We start from the raw sequence: 21,451 nt of genomic DNA, 5'->3' as shown, positions 1-21,451 counted from the left end.
ACAGAACAGATGAAAAGCCAGAGCCTGTTCACTGGTTCATTCCCCAATTGCCCACAACATCCAGATCTGGGCCAGGCTGAAGCTGGGAGTCAGGGGCTTAGCCCAGGGTCAGATCTTCTACATGGGTAGAAGGGACCTGACCACATGAGAAATCACCTGCTGCCACCCAGGGCCTCCATCAGCAGGAAGCTGGAATCAGGAGCTGGAACTGGGAATCACACCCAGGCACCAGGATATGAGATGCAAGCATCCAAGCTGGCATCCCAAATAGTAAGCCAGGTGCCTGCCCCTGAACCAAGTATTTTTATATTAATACAACTAGATGAAGTAATGGGCACAGGGAATTATAAAACTTAGATGTGGGCATGTCCTCCATTTTAGGAAGCTTACAGTACAGTTTGAAATCAAGTGTGTTCATATGGAGGGTTGTAGGCAGAGAATAAGATAATTCAGATAGAGAAAAATTAGATGAATGTGGCAACTATTAATAGAAGCATCCAAGGACGATTACTACTTTTTGAGAGGGAGCTTCACACCAGACAAACTGAATTCAGAAGAACGAAAGGCAACCACACGTGTAGACGTGCAGAAATCCATATACCTTTTGTAAGAGAAGACTAGGATTAGGCCTTTGATAAGAGGAAGACGAGAGAGGAAGCCTCACTGTAGAACTCCATTTGTTCACATGGGAAATAGAATCATGTCACACGCCTTTTCTTCAACCCTAGAAAAGGGCCTTGAAACACAAATCTCCCCTTCACGTGCTCTCCCAGCAGCATTCCTTTGGTTCACAGAGGGAAGGTACACACAGTGCCCTCTACCATGGTGTTGGCCATATTATTCCCGTAAGTACTAAGCTGTCAAACATGGAGGACACTTGTTGCCAGAAATCAGGCATCTTAGAAGCCTCAGCACTGTTAAATAACAAGAATAGAACAGGAAATGAGAGGGAAACACCATGTGCCACACAGGCTATCATAAGCAAGCTTCGTGCTTTGCTGAAGCAAAGAGAAGAGCAGTCCTAACGGATTGAGTCAGAGACTGAATTTTAACTAAGGACATGGATATTGGATTTAAACGTCCATGGGCATGTCAAACCTTAGTCCACTGGACCTTTGTTCTGAAGGTTCTTGGATGGAATTGACTTCTTACATTTTCTTTAATGTTTATTGAACCCATAGCACTACAGAATTTGAAATGGAACTGTAGTCAAACTGAGAAAGCACCCAGAATTCATTCTAAAAATCTTTTATAAGTAATATTAGAATGATAGTGCATGGAAGTTAGCATTTATTATATAACATGTATCAACTTTATTAATATGACAGAATATAAACATTTAAGTGCTATCAAAGAAACAAGTAATTGAATAATTTTAATTATTCTACATTTGCAAAATCTTAGAAAAACTGTTAGGACTTTTTTTAAAGATTCATTTATTTGAGAGGCAGTATTGGGGGGGGGGGCTGCTGATTGACTCCCCAAGTGGTTGCAAGGGCTGAAGCTGGGCTGATTTGAAGCCAGGAGCTTCTTCTGAGTCTCCCATGTGATTGGAGGGACCCAAACACTTGAGCCATCTTCCACTGCTTTCCCAGGCCATTATCAGGAAGCTGGATTGGAAATGGAGCAGCCAGGACAGGATGGTATGCATATGGAATGCTGGTGCCTATTATGCCTCAGTGCCCACCTGGAAACTTGTTTTTAAATCATTTCACTCCTTGCTTTCCCTCCATATAAACCTGCACAGTCACCATAATGAGTATTTTTCTAGGTGATGTTTTCTTAGTCTCAAGTGATTGTATGTTCATCTCCATAACAAAAGAACAGTGATATAAATTTTATTTTCATTTCATTGGGCTTTCATTTAACATGGCTACACTTGTTATAAGAATACTATGAGGACGGTATGGAAAATATTTTATTAAGTTAGAAAACCAAAGCCAGAATGGTTAATGACTTGGTGATCCTGCCGTGTTCAATGTGGAGGTACTGAGTTTGAACTTGAGCCTGCTCTCCCAGCACCTCCTTCAGTGCTGCTTTCAGTGTACTGTGTTGATGAAGTCTTTTAATTCAAAGGCCAATTTAGAGTGTCATTTTCTTAGAGGGTCCAGTTTGGAAGTGAATGTGTCTTGATAGCTGGCTGGATGTACCATTTCTATTTGTCAGAAAACCATACATTGTCTTCGGTTTTTAAAAGAAAAATTGTCAATATGCCTCATTTGATGTAGAACTACAAAATAGCTATTTTAAAAATTCCTTCCTAAGTGATGCACAGTGAGAAATTATGGGAAAATAAGACATTTTATGTAACTCAGTTTATGCAGCTCCCAAGAGCCCTTTACCATTTAGCCTAAAAATTAAGCCTACTTCAGTATTTAGTCTTTTTATTTTAAATTATTTAAGTGCTTTGATAATCGGTTATCACACATTTTCTTCTGTCTACCCCATGCTAATCAATACTTCCTAAAAGAAGGTTGCCAAACTGTACTGTAACTACCTGTGTGCATCACACATTAACCTGTGAATTCATGAAGGTGGGAACAATGTTTGGCTTGTGCTCAGCATAATAATAGCAGTTATAGCAGGTCCGTGATGGGGAAGGAATTCAAAATGTCGGAAAAATTTCTTTGAAGGAGTTGGACCACTTTATTGAAGCAAATATTTTCAAAAGAGAAACAGTAAAAGAGCTAATTTTCCACACAGAGAAGTTACTTCCAATTATCGAGTGTTTAATCAGAATGATGTGATCACAAATAACTGTATCCCTATGTTTGCATGTAAAGTATAAATATGGCATAATCCTTGCACCTACTGTTTCAACTGTACATTAATACTTATATGATACTAAAACTATAGGTGATCTTAAGTGGTTTTTAATAAATTAATAAATGTGGTCTACCAAATGTATTAGTTTTCTCTTACATTATAATTATTGCAACTATAATGGCTTAAAACACCACAACTTTCTTGTCTCCCAGTCTTGTGAAACTGTGTGAGGAAGGTTAGTTGAGTGCTCTGCTCAGATATCACTAGGAAGAAATCAAAGTGTTGGCCAAGACTACAGTCTTGCTTGAGGCTCAGGCTTCCTCGGCTAGCCTGCTGGTTGGAAGATGGGATCTGCACTTGTAAACTGAAGTTCTCAGCTCCTAGAGGCTGTTTTCTGTTCACTATGTTGAGAGGAAAACTTCCTTTTTGATCACAGGCCCAGTGATTGGGTTCTGCAACTTAACACACACAGAGATAAAGAGGAAAGGGGAGAGGTTTACTTACACACACATGGTAGATGTTTGGGAGTGCTCAGTGACGAGTAATTTGCTGAATTACCAGAAATCAAAGACTTAGTAAACTTAACCAAAAGGTTGGAGGGGACCTAGACTTTCCATTGGAAATATGATAGGTTCCATTGGGCTTTTTGATGCAAAATTAATAGCTGAATTCCAACTTCTCTGTAATCTAGGTAATTTTTTAATCAGGAAATTTCTGGAATGGGAGTGAATGGCAAAGGTATTTTCAAAAGGCTTCATTGAATTGGGAAATTTTTGCCCCCCCCCCCATGGCTGTTAATTGTTCAGATATTTTCAGTCTATGATCACTTTTTTTAAAGATTTTTATTTATTTGATAGGTAGAGTTATGGAGAAAGAGGGAGAGACAAAGAAAGTGATCTTCCATCAGACGGTTCACTCCTCAAATGGCCGCAACAGCCAGGTTGAGCCAGGTGGAAGCCAGGAGCCCATAGCTTCCAAATGTCACACCTGGGTGCAGTGGCCTAAACAGTTGGGCCATCCCCTTCTGCTTTTTCCAGGCTATTAGCAGGGAGCTGGATCAGAAAAACAGCCAGAACTTGAACCGGCACCCATATGGGATGCCAGCATTGTAGGCCAAAGCTTTATGGCTACACCACATAGCCGGCCTCTTTATAGTCATTTTTATACCATTTTGTTGAGCAGTTAAATCCCTTCAACTTCCACATGGGCCCTCTACAACACTGTGTTTTGCTTCTTAAAGCCCAACAGGAAAACATCTGTTAGTGCTGTCTCTTTAAAGGCTTACCTACCTGCTTCAGTTAGACTTTCACAGGATAATCTTTCTTTAACTCATATCCAACTGACTAGGGAAATTAATTTTATTTTAAAAAACCTGGTTTCCATATAACACAATCACAAAAACAAAATACCATCATCTTCCTCAAATCCCCAAATTCAAAAGGAAGGAATTACACAGGCCTATAAACCAGGAGATAAAATTTGGGCGCCATCTTAGAATTCCAAACATACCAAATGATGGGATCAGATATTAAGTCCAACACTACAAGCTGAACATCACTAATCCAAAAATCTAAGAATGCCCCACGCTCTAAAATTCTTGAGTGCTGATATGACACCTAGAATGGAAAATTTCACACCAGAGAACTTTTGGTACATGCACAAAATCATTAAAAATCATTAAAGCCCTGGCCTGAAGCACCAGCATCCATATGGGCGCCGGTTCTAGTCCCAGCTGCTCCTTTTCCAATCCAGGACTGCTATGGCCTGGGAAGGCAGTGGAAGATGGCCCAAGTCCTTGAGCCCCTGCACCATGTGGGAGACAGGAAGAAGCTCCTGGTTCCTGGCTTCGTATCGGCACAGCTCTGGCCGTTACAGCTATCTGGGGAGTGAACCAGTGGATGGAAGACCTCTCTGTCTCTACCTCTCTGTGTAACTCTGTCTTTCAAATAAATCAAATAAATCTTAAAAAAAATATATTGTATGAAATTACCTTCAGGGTTCCATCCTCAAGATACCTCATTATACAAGAGGGCTCTTCAAGAAGTTCATGGAAAATGTCTTATGAAAAACAACCACACATGTGTTTAGAATATTTTCATTCCAGGATAAATTCATCTTTTAATTTTCTATGTACTTTTTGAAGTTCCCTTACATGTGCAAAAATTTCAAACTCTGAAAATATCCCAAATCTGTAACACTTCTGGTTGAAAGCATCTCGAGTAAAAGATATTCAACCTGTACCAGAAACCATAAAAATGAGGTGGTCAAATTCTGTACAGTGCTGAGTTAATAAAATCGATGGTATGTGCCAGCTGGTTAAACCAGATGAGATCTAAAATCATCTATAACATGTTAAATGGAATATTGTGATTCTGAGTTCCAGAAGACTTTTTAAAATTATTTTGGAATAAGGTCTCCCATCTATTGGTTCTCTTCTGGAAATGCCCATAAAAGCCGATGTTGGGCCAGGTCAGGGCCAGGAGCCCAGGATTCAATCCAGGTCTTCCACATGGGTGGCAGAATTCAATCATTTGAACCATAATGCTGCCGCCCAAGGTCTGCATTGCAATGAATCTGGAGTCAGGAACTGCAGCCTGGAATAGAACCAAGGCAATCTGATGTGGCTGTGGGCATCTTAGCTGCTAGGCTAGATGCTCACTCCAAGAAGCCTTTTTTTTAAGATTTATTTATTTTGAAAATCCACAGAGAAGGAGAGGCAGAGACAGAGAGGTCTTCCATCCACTGGTTCACTCCCCAGATGGCTGCAGTGGCCAGAGCTGTGCTGATCCAAAGCCAGGATCCAGGAGCTTCTTCTGGGTCTCCCACATAGGTACAGGGGCCCAAGGACTTGGGCCATCTTCTACTGCTTTCCCAGGCCATAGTAGAGAGCTAGATTGGAAGTGGAGCAGCTGGGATTTGAACCGATGCTCATATGGGATGCTGGCACTGCAGGTGGTGGCTTTACCCACTACGCCACATCACCAGCCCCAAGAAGACTTTTTTTTTTTTTTTTTGACAGAGTGGACAGTAAGAGAGAGAGACAGAGAAAGGTCTTCCTTTACCATTGGTTCACCCTCCAATGGCCGCCACAGCCAGCACACCGCGCCAATCTGAAGCCAGGAGCCAGGTGCTTACCCTGGTCTCCCATGAGGGTGCAGGGCCCAAGGACTTGGGCCATCCTCCACTGCACTCCGGGCCAGAGCAGAGAGCTTGACTGGAAGAGAGGCAACCGGGACAGAATCTGGTGCCCCGTTTGGAACTAGAACTCAGGGTGCCGGCGCCTCAGGCGGAGGATTAGCCTAGTGAGCCACGGTGCTGGCCCCAAGAAGACTTTTCAAGCCAACTTTAATTCTTTCTTTCCCTGACTTGATAGTTTTCCAGCATGAAAAAGTACATAGAAAAACTTAATTTTTGTTCATTGAAATGCCAATTTCTCAAATTAAGCAGTGGTGTCTATAGACCATCATTTCCCTTAAGTATCCTCAAAGGATTGTTACAGCCTTTATTAATTTAACTATTGCTGTGTAATAAATTACCCAAAAACTGGTGGTTTAAAATTACATTTTCTGAATTTCCATGGGTCAGGAATGCAGGCACAGCTTACCTGGGCCCCCTGCTTCAATCTGTCAGAAGCCTACAATCAATAGCCAAATGGTGATGAAGAATGGGATGGGAGAAAGAGTGGGAGATGGGATGGTTGTGGGTGGGAGGGAGGTTATGGAGGGAAAGAGCCGCTATAATCCAAAAGGTTTACTTTGGAAATTTATATTTATTAAATAAAAGTTTAAAAAGGCAAAAAAAAAATTTTAAAAATAGCCAAATGGAACAAGATCTGTTTTCAAGCTTTCTCAGTGTTTGTTGGCAGGATGCAGTTCCTTGAGTGCTGACGAGCTCAGAGCCTCAATTTCTAGCTGACTAATGGCTGGGGCCACTCTCAGGTCTTTACCTGCAGCACTTCTCAGATCTGGCAGTTTGCTCATCGAAGCACTGGAGAAAGCAGCAAGACAGAAGTCCTAATCTTTAGTAACCTGGTCTCAGTGGCCTCTCACCATGTCAGTCTTGGTCTTATTTAATTCATTAGAAGCAAGCCACAGGGCTCAGTGTGCACTAAGGGGGAGGTATGTGGATGCCAGGAGGGCAGGTTTCGTGAGAGGTCACCTTGGAAGTGTGCTTCAATACAAGAACGACTTAACAGATGGAGGAGAAACCGATAAAAATGTCTGCTTCCAAATAAAGTAAAAGTAAACAGACTCTTCAATTACATTCACTTATTCAGAGCCAGAGCCAGTGAGCTTGCTTGGGATAGATTCTTTTTTTTGTTTTTGTTTTTTGTTTTTTTGACAGGCAGAGTGGACAGTGAGAGAGAGAGACAGAAAGAAAGGTCTTCCACCTTTCTCTGTCTCTCTCTCTCACTGTCCACTCTGCCTGTCAAAAATAAAAAAAATAAAAAAAAAGAAAGGTCTTCCTTTTGCCATTGATTCACCCTCTAATGGCCTCCGTGGCAAGTGCGCTGCGGCCGGCGCACCGCGCTGATCCAATGGCAGGAGCCAGGTGCTTCTCCTGGTCTCCCATGGGGTGCAGAGCCCAAGGACTTGGGCCATCTTCCACCGCACTCCCTGGCCACAGCAGAGAGCTGGCCTGGAAGAGGGGCAACTGGGACAGAATCCGGTGCCCCTACCAGGACTAGAACCCGGTGTGCCGGCGCTGCAAGGTGGAGGATTAGCCTAGTGAGCCACAGTGCCAGCTGGGATAGATTCTTAAAGAGAGTAGCCAGGCCTTGTCTGAGAAGAGAGGACAAATGAAACCAAAATTCAGAAGCTAAATTCAGAATCAGGGAAGCAACATTAAGAACCCTGTGCCAGGCATGACGTCAGGCTATAGAAATGAGGAGCTCAGTAATACGAGTTTAACGTAGAAGCAAATTGTTCACCTTGATAATTCAGACATGATGAACAAAGAGCTGCCCTGGTTTTAAAGGCACAAGCTTAGGCTAGACTTCTCACCAATTATTCAAAGGTCATAAAGTACTACTATATTTTTATTTCAAGTTCAAATAGCAAATTTGATAGTTTAATGCAAATGTTGGCATTTGGCAAGTACTATTTCAAGTGAAATTAAGAGTCATTTAAAATAATTCTTTTTTTGCCAATTTTAGATTTATATTGTTTGCAAACTGCATACATAGTATTTTGAACAATTAATTCTCCTTTCCAAATATCTAAAGTGTGAAGCAAGCTCATGGTGTACCATTCTATACCAGGTCCTGTGCATACAACTTGGAGTCACCTAACTTAAAATGAATATTGATGGAGGTACTCTTGGTTTCTCCTTCTGTTTACTCTGCTTGTCAACAAATAATGTAATCCAGAAACAATAACATTCTTTCTCAAAATTTCAAAATAGATGACTTCCTGCCTTTAGAATTTTGTATTTTTTATTGGCCCTGTAACTATACAGTGGAAAGGTAAAACTAAGGTCATATTGGTAACAAAGATCACTCCTTTCTAGGAAAAGAAATCAAATTATATTTAATTCCCTTCCTATTTCCAAATGTGTCTTCTACAAGATTACAGAAGTAATGAATTATTTTCCTCTACCTTTATTTCACATGTCGGGAAGTGAGCATTTTGATTCCTATTGTGAGGAATTTTTAGTTATTACCTATTTAATATTAGATCATTTAATTACAATTCTTCTTAAACTAATTCTTTTATTTATTACTTTAAACACTTTGCTGTTTATGTTGAGCTACAGCATGGATTAACTTGTTCATTTAAATTAACAGTGAACTGAGTAGCAATTAATAAATCAATATGCAGCAATTTATAGGCCTATTAAAATTTGCCAATGCTGGATTTAAATTGCCAGATTTACTCATTTAGAAAGAGCTGAAATTTTCTTCCCATACCATTTACTAAAGATGAATAGATCACACCAATTCGGATGAAATTAAACATGGTTTTCTGTATCTTTGGGTTACTATTCATTGTTTAAAAAACTAACAATTCTGAGTCATTATCTTTACTAAATCTTAAATGTTATGATCTGTGTGGTATCAAAGCACTAGTATTTTGGAGAATATTTTCTCTAAAAACTCACCACAGTATGTGAAATCCATACTCTTTTTTTTGACAGGCAGATTGGACAGTGAGAGAGACAGAGAGAAAGGTCTTCCCTTTTCCATTGGTTCATCCCACAGTGGCCGCTGCGGCCGGCGCACTGCGCTGATCTGAAGCCAGGAGCCAGGTGTTTCTCCTGGTCTCCCATGCGGGTGCAGGGCCCAAGGACTTGGGCCATCCTCCACTGCACTCCCAGGCCACCGCAGAGAGCTGGATAGGAAGAGGAGCGACCGGGACAGAATCCGGCACCCTGATCAGGACTAGAACCCGGGGTGCTAGTGCCGCAGGCGGAGGATTAGCCTAGTGAGCCACGATGCCGGCTGAAATCCATACTCTTAAGATTGTTTTTGATTGTTATAGTTTGATAGAGATATATAGATACACATTGGTACATAGATATCAGTATACATAGATATAGGTATGGAATATAGACAGATATTGCATCCCTGGGGGGAAAAAGGCTTCAAATCGCTCATCATACAAAGTCACTGAAGGCTTGAGTGGGTAAATTCAGAGGTGTGTGAGTGTGTATGAGCATTTTGGGGTAAGGGAGTGAAATAAATAAAAAAAATGTATGCCTCAAAGGACCTAAATTAGAAATCTGCCAATGAGGAGTAGTGAAGGGCAGCCTGAAACATAGATGGGATTGATGGTACCAAAGCAAGGTCATGAAAGAGGAAAGGTCAGAATTTGAAGTCCATCTGCTCTCTCTAATAATGTGTGTAGCATTAAGGATATGTTAATTTCATTTTAGCTGGTTAGTACATTGTGTCTAAGAGTTAAAGAGTGCTTTAAAAATAAAATTTGATCTTGAAATCATTTTTCTTTATTGGATTCCAATTACACTGTAAATGGCTTGCAGTACTTACAGACCAAACTATTATCTGTATGTTGTTAGGGTTTTTATATTTGTAACTTCTAAAAATAAGTAACTAGTCCTTGTTTTTTCTAAAAGGGAATTCTTCTAAATTCGGAAGCAAATTTCAAAGACTGCTTTTATTATTGAGAGGAACTAGTCACTTAATTTTTTAACCTAGAAACCTCTTATTTAAGTTATATGAACTTCATTCATTTCATATTTACAAATTGAGAAACAGTATTCTTCCCACCCTATCTTCCCTCCCACCCTTCTTCCTCCACCTTCCCCTATTCCCACTCTTAGTTTTTACTAAGCTCTATCCTCATTGAACTTTATACACACAAGATTAACCTTACACTAAGAGTTCAGAGTATGAAAAAAATTTGTTCCTCAACAGTCAAGACAAAGGCTTTTCAAAGTCATCAGATCTTAAAGTGTCAATTTCATTTCTATAGATTAACTTTTAGGCACGCTATTAGTTACCATACATTAGGGAATATATATGGTCATTGTCATTTTGTTACTGGCTTATTTCATGAATTATAACATATTCCAGTCGCATCCATGTTGTTCCAAATGACAGAATTTCATTTTTTTTTAAATGGGTAGTATTCCACCATATACAAGTCCCATAATTTCTTTATCCAGTCTTAAGTTGACATCTGGGTTGATTCCATATCTTAGTTATTGTGAATTGAACTACAATAAATATTGGGGTATAGATAATTTTTTCATAGGCTGATTTCATATCCTTTGGGTAAGTTCCCAAGAGTGGAATGGCTGGGTCATTTGGTAGGTCTATATTCTGATTTCTGAGGTATCTCTACACTATCTTCTACAGTGGCTATATTAGTTTACATTCCCACCAACAGTGGATTAGGGTACCTTTTCCCTCACATCCTTGCCAGCATTGTTGCTTGTTGATGTTTATATGAAAGCCATCCTAATGGGGGTGAAGTGAAACCTCACCGTGTTGATTTGCATTTCCCTGATGGCTAGTAATCCTGAACATTTTTTATGTGTCTGGCCATTTTGATTTCCTCTTTTTAAAAAATGCCTGTTCAAGTACTTAACCCATTTCATAACTGGGTTATTTGTTGTTGAATTTCTTGAGCTTTTAATGGGTTATAGATATTAATCCTTTACCCGTTGAATAGTTTGCAAATATTTTCTCCCATTCTGTTGATTGCCTCTTCACTTTACTGAGTGTTTCTTTTCAGTGCAGAAGCTTCTCAATTTGATGTAGTCCCATTTGTAAATTTTAGCCATGATTGTGCTTCTGGGGTCTTTTCCAATGTCTTGCAGAGTTTTTCTCATATTCTCTATTAATTTCATGGTATCTGATTTTTTTGTAAGGTGTAAGGTAGAGGTCTTGTTTCATACTCCTGCATGTGGAGATCCAGTTTCCCCAGCACCATTTGTTGAAGGGACTGTCCTTTCTCCAGGGATTCATTTTAGCTCCTCTGTCAAAGATAAGTTGGTTATAGGTGTGCAGATTGATTTCTGGAGTTTCTGTTCTTTTCCATTGCTCTTTCCATCTGTTTTTGTGCTACTATCAGGCTGCTTTGATTATAACTGCCCTGTAGTACGTCTTTAAGAGATTTATTTATTTATTTATTTGAGAGGCAGAGGTGGAGGCAGAGAAAGAGAGTGAGTGAGTCTTCCCTCCACTGGTTCTTCCCAAGATGGCCACAATGGCCAGAGATGAACCAGCCCGAAGCCTGGAGCTTCCTCCAAGGACTTAAGCCATCTTCTACTGCTTTCCCAGGCCATAGCAGAGAGCTGGATCAGAGGTGGAGCAGCTAGGACTCGAACTGGCACCCAATTGGGATGCCAGCACTGCAGATGGAGGCTTTATCCCCTACACCACAGCACTAGCCCCCTGGAGTATGTCTTGAAAACTGGTATTGTGATGCTTCTGGCTTTGTTTTTGTTGTATAAAATTTCTTAGCTATTCAGGGTCTCTTGTGTTCCCATATAAATTTCAGCACCTTTTTTTCTAGATCTGAGAAGAATGTCCTTGATATTTTGATTGGTATCATATTGATTCTGTAAATTGCTTTTGGGTGTTTGGACATTTTAATGATACTGATTCTTCCATCCATGAACATGAAAGATTTTTCCATTTTTGTGTCTTGTTCTATTTCTTTCTTTAATGTTTTGTAAATTTCATCAGAGATATCTTTGATATCCTTGGTTAAATTTAGACCAAGGTATTTAATTCTATTTTTAGCTATTATGAATGGGATTGATCTTAGAAGCTCTTTCTAAGCCATGGCATTGTCTGTGCATACCAAAGTTACTGATTTTTGTGTGTTGACTTTATATCCTTCAACTTTCTGTACTCTTTTATGAGTTCCAATTAACTCTCAGTGGAGTCTTTTGGATAATTTCTATATAGAATCATATCATCTGAATAGGGATAGTCTGATTTCCTCCTCCCAATTTGTATCCCTTTGATTATTTTTTCTTTCCTAATGCTCTAAAACTTCCAAGAATATATTGAACAGTAATGATGAGAGTGGGCATACTCTTCTGGCTCCAGGTTTTAGTGGGAATGCTTCCAACTTTTCCCCATTCAATATTTTGCTGGCCGTGGGTTGTGATAAATATCCTGGATTGTGTTGATATATGTTCGTTCTCTACCCAATTTACTTAAGATTTTCATCATGAAAGGGTGTTGTATTCTATCAAATGCTTTCTTTGCATCTATTGAGATAATCATATGGTATTCTTCAGTTTGTTAATGTGATCTGTCACATTTATTGATTTACGAATGTTGAACTATACCTGCATATCAGGGATAAATCCCACTTATTCTGGGTTAATGATCTTTCTGATGTGTTGTTGGATTCAATTGGCCACTACTTTGCTCAGGATTTTTGTGTCTATGTTTATCAGGGAAATTGGTCTATAGTTCTCTTTCTCTGTTGTATCGTTTTCTGGTTTAGGAACTAAGATGATGCTGGCTTCATAGTAGGAGTTTGGGAGGATTCCCTTCCATTCAATCATTTTGAATAGCTTGAGAAGAAGTGGAGTTAGTTATTGTAGAATTCAACAGTGAAGCCATGTAGTCCTGGGGTTTTCTTTGTTGGGAGGGTCTTCATTACTGATTTAATTTCTGTCTTGGTTATTGGTCTGTTTTGGTTTTCTGTGTCTTCATGGCTCAATTTAGGTAGGTTGCATGTGTCCAGGAATCTGTCCATTTCTTCTAGGTGTCCTAGTTTATTGGCATAGTGATATTTGTAGTAATTCCTGATGATTCTTTTTATTTCTGTGGTATCTTTTCTTATGTTCCTTTTGCACATCTAATTTTATTGATTTGGGTCTTCTCCCTCTTTTCTTGGTTAGTTGGGCCAATGGTGTGTCAATTCTTATTTTTTCAAAAAACCAGCTCTTCGTTTTTCTGATCTTTTGTTTTTTTGTTTCAATTTTATTTTTCTGGTCTGGTTGACCTGTCCATTGCTGAAAGTGGGGTATTGAAGTTCCCCATTACTATTGTATCATAGTCTAAGTCTCTCTGTATTTCCATTAACAATTCTTTTAAATAGACAGGTACACTGTAATTGGTTGCATGTATGTTTATTATAGTCACATCTTCCTGTCGAAGTTATCCCTTATTCATTACATAATGCTCTTATTTGTCTCTTTTAATGTTTTCTTATGTTAAAGTCTGTTTTTCTTAATATTAGGATGGCTACACCAGCTCAATTCTGGTTTCAGGTAGCATGGAGTTCCTTTTTCCATCCTATCACTTTCAGTCAGTGGCTATCTTTGTTGTTGACAACCAATAGATGGATCTTATTTTTTAATCCATTCTGCCAGCCTGTATCTATTAACTGAAGAGTTGAGACAATTTACATTCAAGGTGACTATTGATAAGTAACGACTTGTCCCTGCCATTTTTCCATAAATATTCCTATTGTTTATTTTGAATTTCCTTTGTACTTTTACTAGGAGATTTTTTGCCTTCATATTCTTTCATACTGATGAACATGTTTCTATGTTTTTGCCTGCAACAAATCCCTAAACATCTTTTGTAAGGACAAGTGATGACAAATTCTTTCAATAGGTCTTTATTTCACCTTCAGTCGTAAATGAGAGCTTTGAATATAGTATTCTGGGTTGACATTTTTTTTTTTTTTACTTTTAAGGTTTGGAGTATATCTTGCCATTATAAACTTCTCAGTTGCTCAAATACAAGGTCAAGAATAAAGTTGAATGCAGCCATGTGCCACATATCAACAAATCATGTACATGGTGGTGGTGCCATAAGGTTATATCCCTAGTGATGTCATAGTCATCTTAGTTTTAATTATACTATCTGCTGTTCACACATTAATGATGTAATCACTTAATGTTCCTTTCATCAGAATGAGTACCCATGTTAACTGATGTATAACTGTATATCAATATTGTACTATCTTCTCATCTTATTTCTCTACACATTTGACCTCTTGTGCTTTCCAATTGAGGTAACAATTCATACACTGACTGTTTGCCTGTGAAAACACCTTCTTTTATTCATTGAGACAAGTTCTTTAGGCTTTAAATCAACCCAAAATGAAGCCAGGGGGTAAGATTATAGATAGTGTTTGAGAACCAGTGAGTCCCCATAAATCTCACCTTGGAAAAGATGACTTGAGCCATCTACAGGGAAAGCCAATCCTAGAGAATACATTAAGCTCTTGGCTCACAAAGGTAAATGACCATTAAAATTTTAAAATATTAATGGAGGAGAAGGATTTAAATTAGCAGTTAAGATGGCCATTAAATGCCTGTACCCCATATTGGGGTATCTGTATTTGATACCTGGCTCCCGCTCATGACTCCAGCTTCCTGCTAATGTACGCTCTGGAAAGCAGCAGTGATGACTCAAGTAAATGGGTTCCTGCCACCTATGTAGAACACCTGAAATGAGTTCTTGGCTTCTGGATTTGGCCAGGCCCAGCCCTTGTCATTGCAAGCATTTGGTGAGTGAACCAGTGGATGAGAATTCTATCTCCCTGCCTCTCTATAAATAAATAAATAAATAAATAAATAAAAAGGATTTTGATAAAGTTTTATTTCACCATGAATTTGTTCCATTTAACTGTTCTGTGTTCTACATTGGGTTACAAAATGTATTATCCTAAGACATGAGAACTAAATTGATAAGAAATGTTGCTTAGCATTTCCTTTGTTTTGTTTGAAGGAGAGCTATGGATATTGCAGTAAGAATTTGGGAAATACAGAGGACTAAAAATTAACCACATTTTCCTTTGTTATTCTCCTAGGGTCTCATGATTCCTTCAGTTTCTACATTGATGAAGCCTCTCCAGTAGGTCCTGAACAGCCAGAAACTGTCCAGAATTTTGTCTCTGTGTTTGGAACTGTGGCCAAAAAGCTGATGCGGAAATGGCTAGCCACTCAAACAATGAACTTTACTGGTCAGCTAGGAGCTGGAATCCGTTATTTTGATCTTCGAATTTCCACCAAGCCCCGAGATCCCGACAATGAACTCTACTTTGCACATGGTTTGTTCAGTGCCAAAGTCAATGAAGGCCTCGAGGAGATCAATGCATTCCTCACAGATCACCATAAGGAAGTAGTATTCTTGGACTTCAACCATTTTTATGGGATGCAGAAATATCACCATGAAAAACTGGTCCAAATGCTGAAAGACATCTATGGTAACAAAATGTGCCCAGCGATTTTCGCCCAGGAAGTTAGTTTAAAGTACCTGTGGGAGAAGGACTATCAAGTGCTGGTCTTCTACCATAGTCCAGTGGCTCTGGAGGTCCCCTTTCTGTGGCCTGGGCAGATGATGCCAGCACCCTGGGCCAACACCACAGACCCTGAAAAGCTGATCCAGTTTCTTCAGGCATCCATCACAGAGAGAAGAAAGAAGGGCTCATTTTTTATATCTCAGGTGGTGCTGACCCCCAAAGCTAGCACCGTGGTCAAAGGTGTGGCAAGTGGCCTCAGAGAAACAATCACAGAGCGGTAAGTGTCCTCCCAGTATCGGGGGAAAAGTCCCCATAAGTCGATTGAAATGCTTACAGCTAGTAAGTGATAGAGCTGAGGTTCCTATCTATGTATCTTAGTTCCCTTGGGATGCCATAGCAAAATAGCACAGACCAGGTGCTTGAAACAATGTAACTGTATGATCTCACAGTTAGGGACACTGGAAGTCTGAAATCAAGATGTCAGCAGTGTTTATTCCTCCTGAGGACTCTGAGGCAGGATCTGTTCTGTGCCTCGCCTACTCTCTGCTGATAGCTGACAATGCTTGGTGTTCCTCCTCTTGTAGATGCAACATTTCATTATCTGCCTTCCTTTTTCTCGCGTCACTCTGTCTCCTCTTCTTTTAATCTGGATCCCTGTTCTTTTTTGATTGGAACCCACCTGAAAGATACCACCTTAACTTGATTATTGGAGAAAAGACCATATTCCCAACTATCCTATTTGTAAGTACAGGGATAGGACTTTAATGAATACTTCCTGGAACAGAGATCATTCCATAACAGTATTTTGAGTCTACATCTATTTCTCTTCTCATAGTACTCTTATTCACAATTATGTTGTGCCTCATTGATTATAAATCCCTCTGTACTGTTTGCAGAATCCTTTTGTACATTAATTCTTTGATCTGTATAACAATCCTGAGAAGTAGATGCTATCTTACAGATTTAAAAAATGAGGTTAAGCAAGTTAAATGTTTTGGCTAAGACCCCTTCAATTATGAATGATGAAACAGAAACTTGAACTCCATCCTGAAGTCACTTCCTGTGCCTTTGATACTACTTTTGTTGCTCTATAATGAAGGCTCTAGAAAGTGAGCATTCCATTGGTAAAGTCTAGCCAATCATTTACCCACAGGGCATAATTTTAGCAATTCTCAAAGATCTCTGACTCTTTCCTATGAGTGTGATGCAGATACAAAATAGTACATATTAATTATTCTTTTAAGTTGTAGCATAGGCAATTCAAATATCATTTAGAGAGAGAAAACAAATTCTTTGCAGGCTAACACTTATTTTTAATTGATATTTTGAATTATTATAAAGAGAGCATAAATGTTTGGATCCAATGTCTTGGCAGGGAAAGACAAGAAAATTAGAAGGGAGTTGGAGGTAAAAATGGTACAGGTGACTTTCTACCAAATGTAGTGTGGGAATAACAGAAGCAGAAACTTGCAGTGGGAATAAGAAAACACTTGGAAGAAACCTTTAAGCCTGGCTACAGAGAACTTGGCAATGGTGAGCTAGATAATGATGTCTAACATTTAGAGTGACTTCATCAGCACTGAGTAATGATTGATTCAGCCTGAAGAATAGATGGAGTGGAGAAAGTGAATAATTAACAGGTGCTATCTTGAATCACTGTGTTTGGGTGACATTGACATCTGATGTTGTTTGTAACCCTTGCCTGTGTTCCTGTCTTTTTGCTTTTTGTTCATTGAACTCTCTATTTAGTAGAGCATTATGCTTTTGGAGTATAATGCAAATTAAAAGTGTTATCTCAAAAAAAAATAAAAAGTTCCAAGATTTTTTAAAAAATGAGCTTGAGACTGAGGAAGTAAGAAAACTTAGAAGGGGATGATATGCAAACAGTGAAAATTAGGATTATTTAGTGATTAGTTAGCTATGTGATGTAAATGGGGAAAAGAGTTAAAGGTAAGATATCAGAAGTAGAAGAGATAAAGGAGGTGTTTACAGAGGTGGGGAAAAAAGTTGCAGGAACTTGGGGAAGAAGTAGGGAAGATACAATTAGTTTAATAATGAATTTAAAGTTCCAAGGGACTATAGCCATTCAATCATTAGGAATATAAGTCGCATCATTTGGAGGCTACTGGAATTGTAACAGGTAGTAAAAGTCACAAGTCATGGGAGTGAAATATTATCAAGACTTCCTTATGTTATTCAAATATTAGCTGGGACCTCTGTTTCTTTTTCTTTTTTTTCTTTTTCTTTTTTTTTTTTTTTTTTTTTTTGACAGGCAGAGTGGACAGTGAGAGAGAGAGACAAAGAGAAAGGTTTTCCTTTTCTGTTGGTTCACCCCCCAATGGCTGCTGTGGCCAGTGTGCTGCGTCGATCTGAAGCCAGGAGCCAGGTACTTATCCTGGTCTCCCATGGGGTGCAGAGCCCAAGGACTTGGGCCATCCTCCACTGCACTCCCGGGCCACAGCAGAGAGCTGGACTGGAAGAGGGGCAACCGGGACAGAATCCAGTGCCCCGACCAGGACTAGAACCCGGTGTGCCGGCGCCGTAGGCGGAGGATTAGCCTATTGAGCTGCGGCGCCGGACCTCTGTTTCTTAAGATTTAGGGGCCGGCGCCGTGGCTCACTTAGCTAATCCTCTGCCTGCGGTGCCGGCATCCCATGTGGGTGCCGGCTTTTCATCCTGGTTGCTCCTCTTCCAGTCCAGCTCTCTGCTGTGGCCTGGGAAGGCAGTGGAGGATGGCCCGAGTGTTTGGGCGCCAACACCCGTGTTGGAGACCAGGAAGAAGTACCTGGCTCCTGGCTTCGGATCAGCGTAGCTCTGGCTATGGCGGCCATTTCAGGGTGAACCAACGGAAGGAAGACCTTTCTCTCTGTCTTTCTCTCTGTCTCTCTTACTGTCTAACTCTATCTGTCAAATAAATAAAAAAAAATTTAAAAAATATTTAAATATGATTGCCTCCCCTTTGTTGTATACCCTACATGAATACAAGGCTCTCCCCGTGATTTCTATTAATGGTTGTTGCATTCTTATGGTGTGAGCCTCCCTACTGTTGGATTATGTTGTGGGTCACTTGTCTCCTGGGATCTGGCTATGTCTCATTCTGAGACACGGAACATGTTGCAGGCCCAGTTTCGTCAGTAGTTTCAGACTTTACTGAAGATCTGAGAGACAAGGAAGATGATATAATCACAGTAATGTAGGCGATTTATGATTAAATTTCAGACTTGTCTATTAAAATCCTCTGGCCTTGGTATATTCCCACAAGTTTGTATCACATCCTCCGATTGACACTCCTCCTCCTCTTCCTTTTCCTTTTCTCATTTTTTCCCTTACCCTATGCTCAGATTTTCTTAGACACTGCATTCTTCTGTAGATTCTTATGCCTAACTATCTAGTTCTACACAGGCTCCCAAGCCCTAAATCAGTAACCTCAAAAGATTCATCAAAACAAGAAGGCTTTTTGTATAGTAACACTTTGTACAAACGGTAATTGTTCTGGTAAATAACACTTCACTCCTTCTCCCATAAGCTCAGAAAATGCACACCTAAGAATATGCTGTTAACGGGACCCAAAAGAGCTCTCAAATTTTGAGGAATCCCCGAAGGCCTGCTAGAGGTCAAAAGAGGCAGGAAAAACCCACAGAAGAGCTGAATCCAGTGCTCTCCTTTCTCTCTATGCCTCGAGTAAAAAAAGCTTCATTTTTAACTTCTCTGCATTGAGCATAATGTGAAGGCCTCTTTCATCTTCACCATTCTTCTGTGTAGTTCTGTGTTTAGGAAAACCTTTATCCATATTAGAGGCCTGCTTTGCACTCCGGCCAAGAACTGCGTTCTGATTTTACCTGGGTACAGACCAGCCTATGAGAAGCCAAGAAGAAATATCCAATGAAGGAATAATTGGTTTTCATTTCTGTCTGTTACAGTGTTATATGTACTTTGGGAACTTGCTAAACTGTGTTTGGGTTGTTTTTGCTCTAGTATATTACTATTAAAGTAGGATTTGTGGGGAATGAAATAAATCAAGAAAGTGCGAAAAATTATGTTCTAGACAACTCTCCCAAAAGATTCATAATGCTCATTAGCATATAAAAGGCACTACCGAGTATTTTAGTGAAGAATCTTGTTTAAATGTAACTAATATAATGTTTTCCCAGCACTCATTTTTTTTTCTAATCACACTTATTAAAAGCCCATATATTAATTTTGGAAAACTGTGTTCAGCCATCTGCTCTTATTCCAACCTTCTCATATGCCTCTAACTTATATATCCATAACATACAGTTGTATCACTGAAAACAGAAAGAGAAATAGCAGGGGGAAGGGGAAATAGAAAAGTAGAACTCAAGACCCTATAGTTGGAATCAATTTTTCCTCTCTAGGATTATTCAAACTACTTGTAAATGATTTGCAAATCTATCTAAAACTTATTGTACTTGTTCTTGTGCTAGAAGCATTCTCCAGTGGAGTTTAGTCTCTGAAATATTAGATGGATCTGCTGCTTAAGCATTTTCAAAACCATATTCTGAAGGTGGTGTTAATGTGAAGCTCAGGATTTTTGTTTTATTTTTACATATTCCAGCCTCCTGGCATGGCCTGTAGGAAAAAGTCATTGTCAGCTGTTGGAGCTTGCTTTGCAAAGGCAATTTCCTTACCTCTGAAAGAGGCAGTAAAGGAGCATTTAACTCCTCCAGAGCTTGTTGCCTTTCTAATCTTAGCAAGTGATGAAATCTACCAACTGGGCTGAGTCTGCCATTGTCCTCTGGGCTTTTGTACCAATGCCATTAATTTAGAAAGTCCTATAATGGCACCAAAAGAAGTAATGAGCAACCCTGGACCAGCTAAGAAAAAGTCACCAGACAGTTGCAAGACCTCTCTGAACTTTAATATTTTCATCTGCAAAATCTGAAGTTAGAACGAGATTATCTTCAATATCCATTCCACTTACTAAATTCCACAATTCTAAGATCTTGAATTTGATTAAATAATCATGTCTAATATTTGAGCTAACAAAACTCTGAGCATAGGCATTTAGAAAATGATGTTTGCCATTGTGGGTGGCTTTCAGGGAAACTAAACTCATCCTGGATTTAGGTACCACAGCTTTCAATCTGGCTATTGCTTCCAAATACTGCAGATGTGTTTTCTACATGTTAGTAATGCCAAAAGACACAGATTTTTATTTCTTAAAGATCTATTTTTAATTTATTTTTCAAATACCAGCTTTTGCACCTCACCCCCACAGAATTCACACATTCTTAAAAAGAAGGTTGTGTGACTTATGTCAAGTCCTTCCCTAATTTGTGGCAATTTATTAAGTTATGGGTATATTTTCTTACAATTGCAGTCAAACCACCTGTTAGAATTTTTAGAGTAATGCATTCTTACAAGTAAACTGATGCTGAACTAAATTAGACAATGTTTATACAGGCCAGCCATTTAGATGAAAACAATAACAGTAAGAAGTTACTTTTAAGTCTTTTCTATCTGTTACATGCAAAGTAACAGCTCTATATGAATTCTTTGATTTAGTATTCACAAATCTACTCAACCTTGGATACTACTGCTAACCCATCTCAAAGATGATGGAATTAAGCCTTGGAAGTGTTAAGTAGCTTATGCAGATTACAGTTTTAAAAGAAAAGGTGGATTCAGGAAATCCCCATTTTTCCATTTGTTCACTTATTCACGAGCATGTTTGGATGTCTATTTTGTTCTAGAAAACATACTTTAAGTGTGTGATCATAGATATGGAGTTGTAAAAACATTATGCTAGAATCCTATTTCACCGCTATTTATGAGAATGCAAAGAGGGAGTTGCTACTTTATTTTCACCTCATTCACTAATATCAACACCATACTGGCAGTATATTCAAGTGGACTAGGTTCAATTTAGTATTTATATGTTAAATAGCTCCTGCATCAAGTGTTGAGGCATTGACAATGGTTAACGTGTCATTGTTTCTATCCAGCATCAAGTAGGTTTGAAAGGTAAGAACATGTAT

The 21,451-nt window shown here is 39.2% G+C and overlaps 1 protein-coding gene across 1 annotated transcript in view; it reads left to right on the top strand.

Moving 5' to 3' along the window:
• The window catches only part of PLCXD3 (phosphatidylinositol specific phospholipase C X domain containing 3), a 220,952-nt gene that overhangs the window by 118,121 nt on the left and 81,380 nt on the right, over positions 1–21,451 (top strand). The window contains exon 2 of the mRNA XM_002714000.5: positions 15,021–15,729. Coding sequence (XP_002714046.1) covers positions 15,021–15,729 — 709 coding nt within the window. The remainder of the gene's footprint in view (positions 1–15,020; positions 15,730–21,451) is intronic.

The sequence above is a fragment of the Oryctolagus cuniculus genome, chromosome 14, assembly GCF_964237555.1.
Source record: "Oryctolagus cuniculus chromosome 14, mOryCun1.1, whole genome shotgun sequence".
In the NCBI taxonomy this organism is placed as follows: domain Eukaryota; kingdom Metazoa; phylum Chordata; class Mammalia; order Lagomorpha; family Leporidae; genus Oryctolagus; species Oryctolagus cuniculus.
Note: the sequence above shows the minus strand (reverse complement) of the source record. Positions and strands in the feature narration are given on the sequence as shown.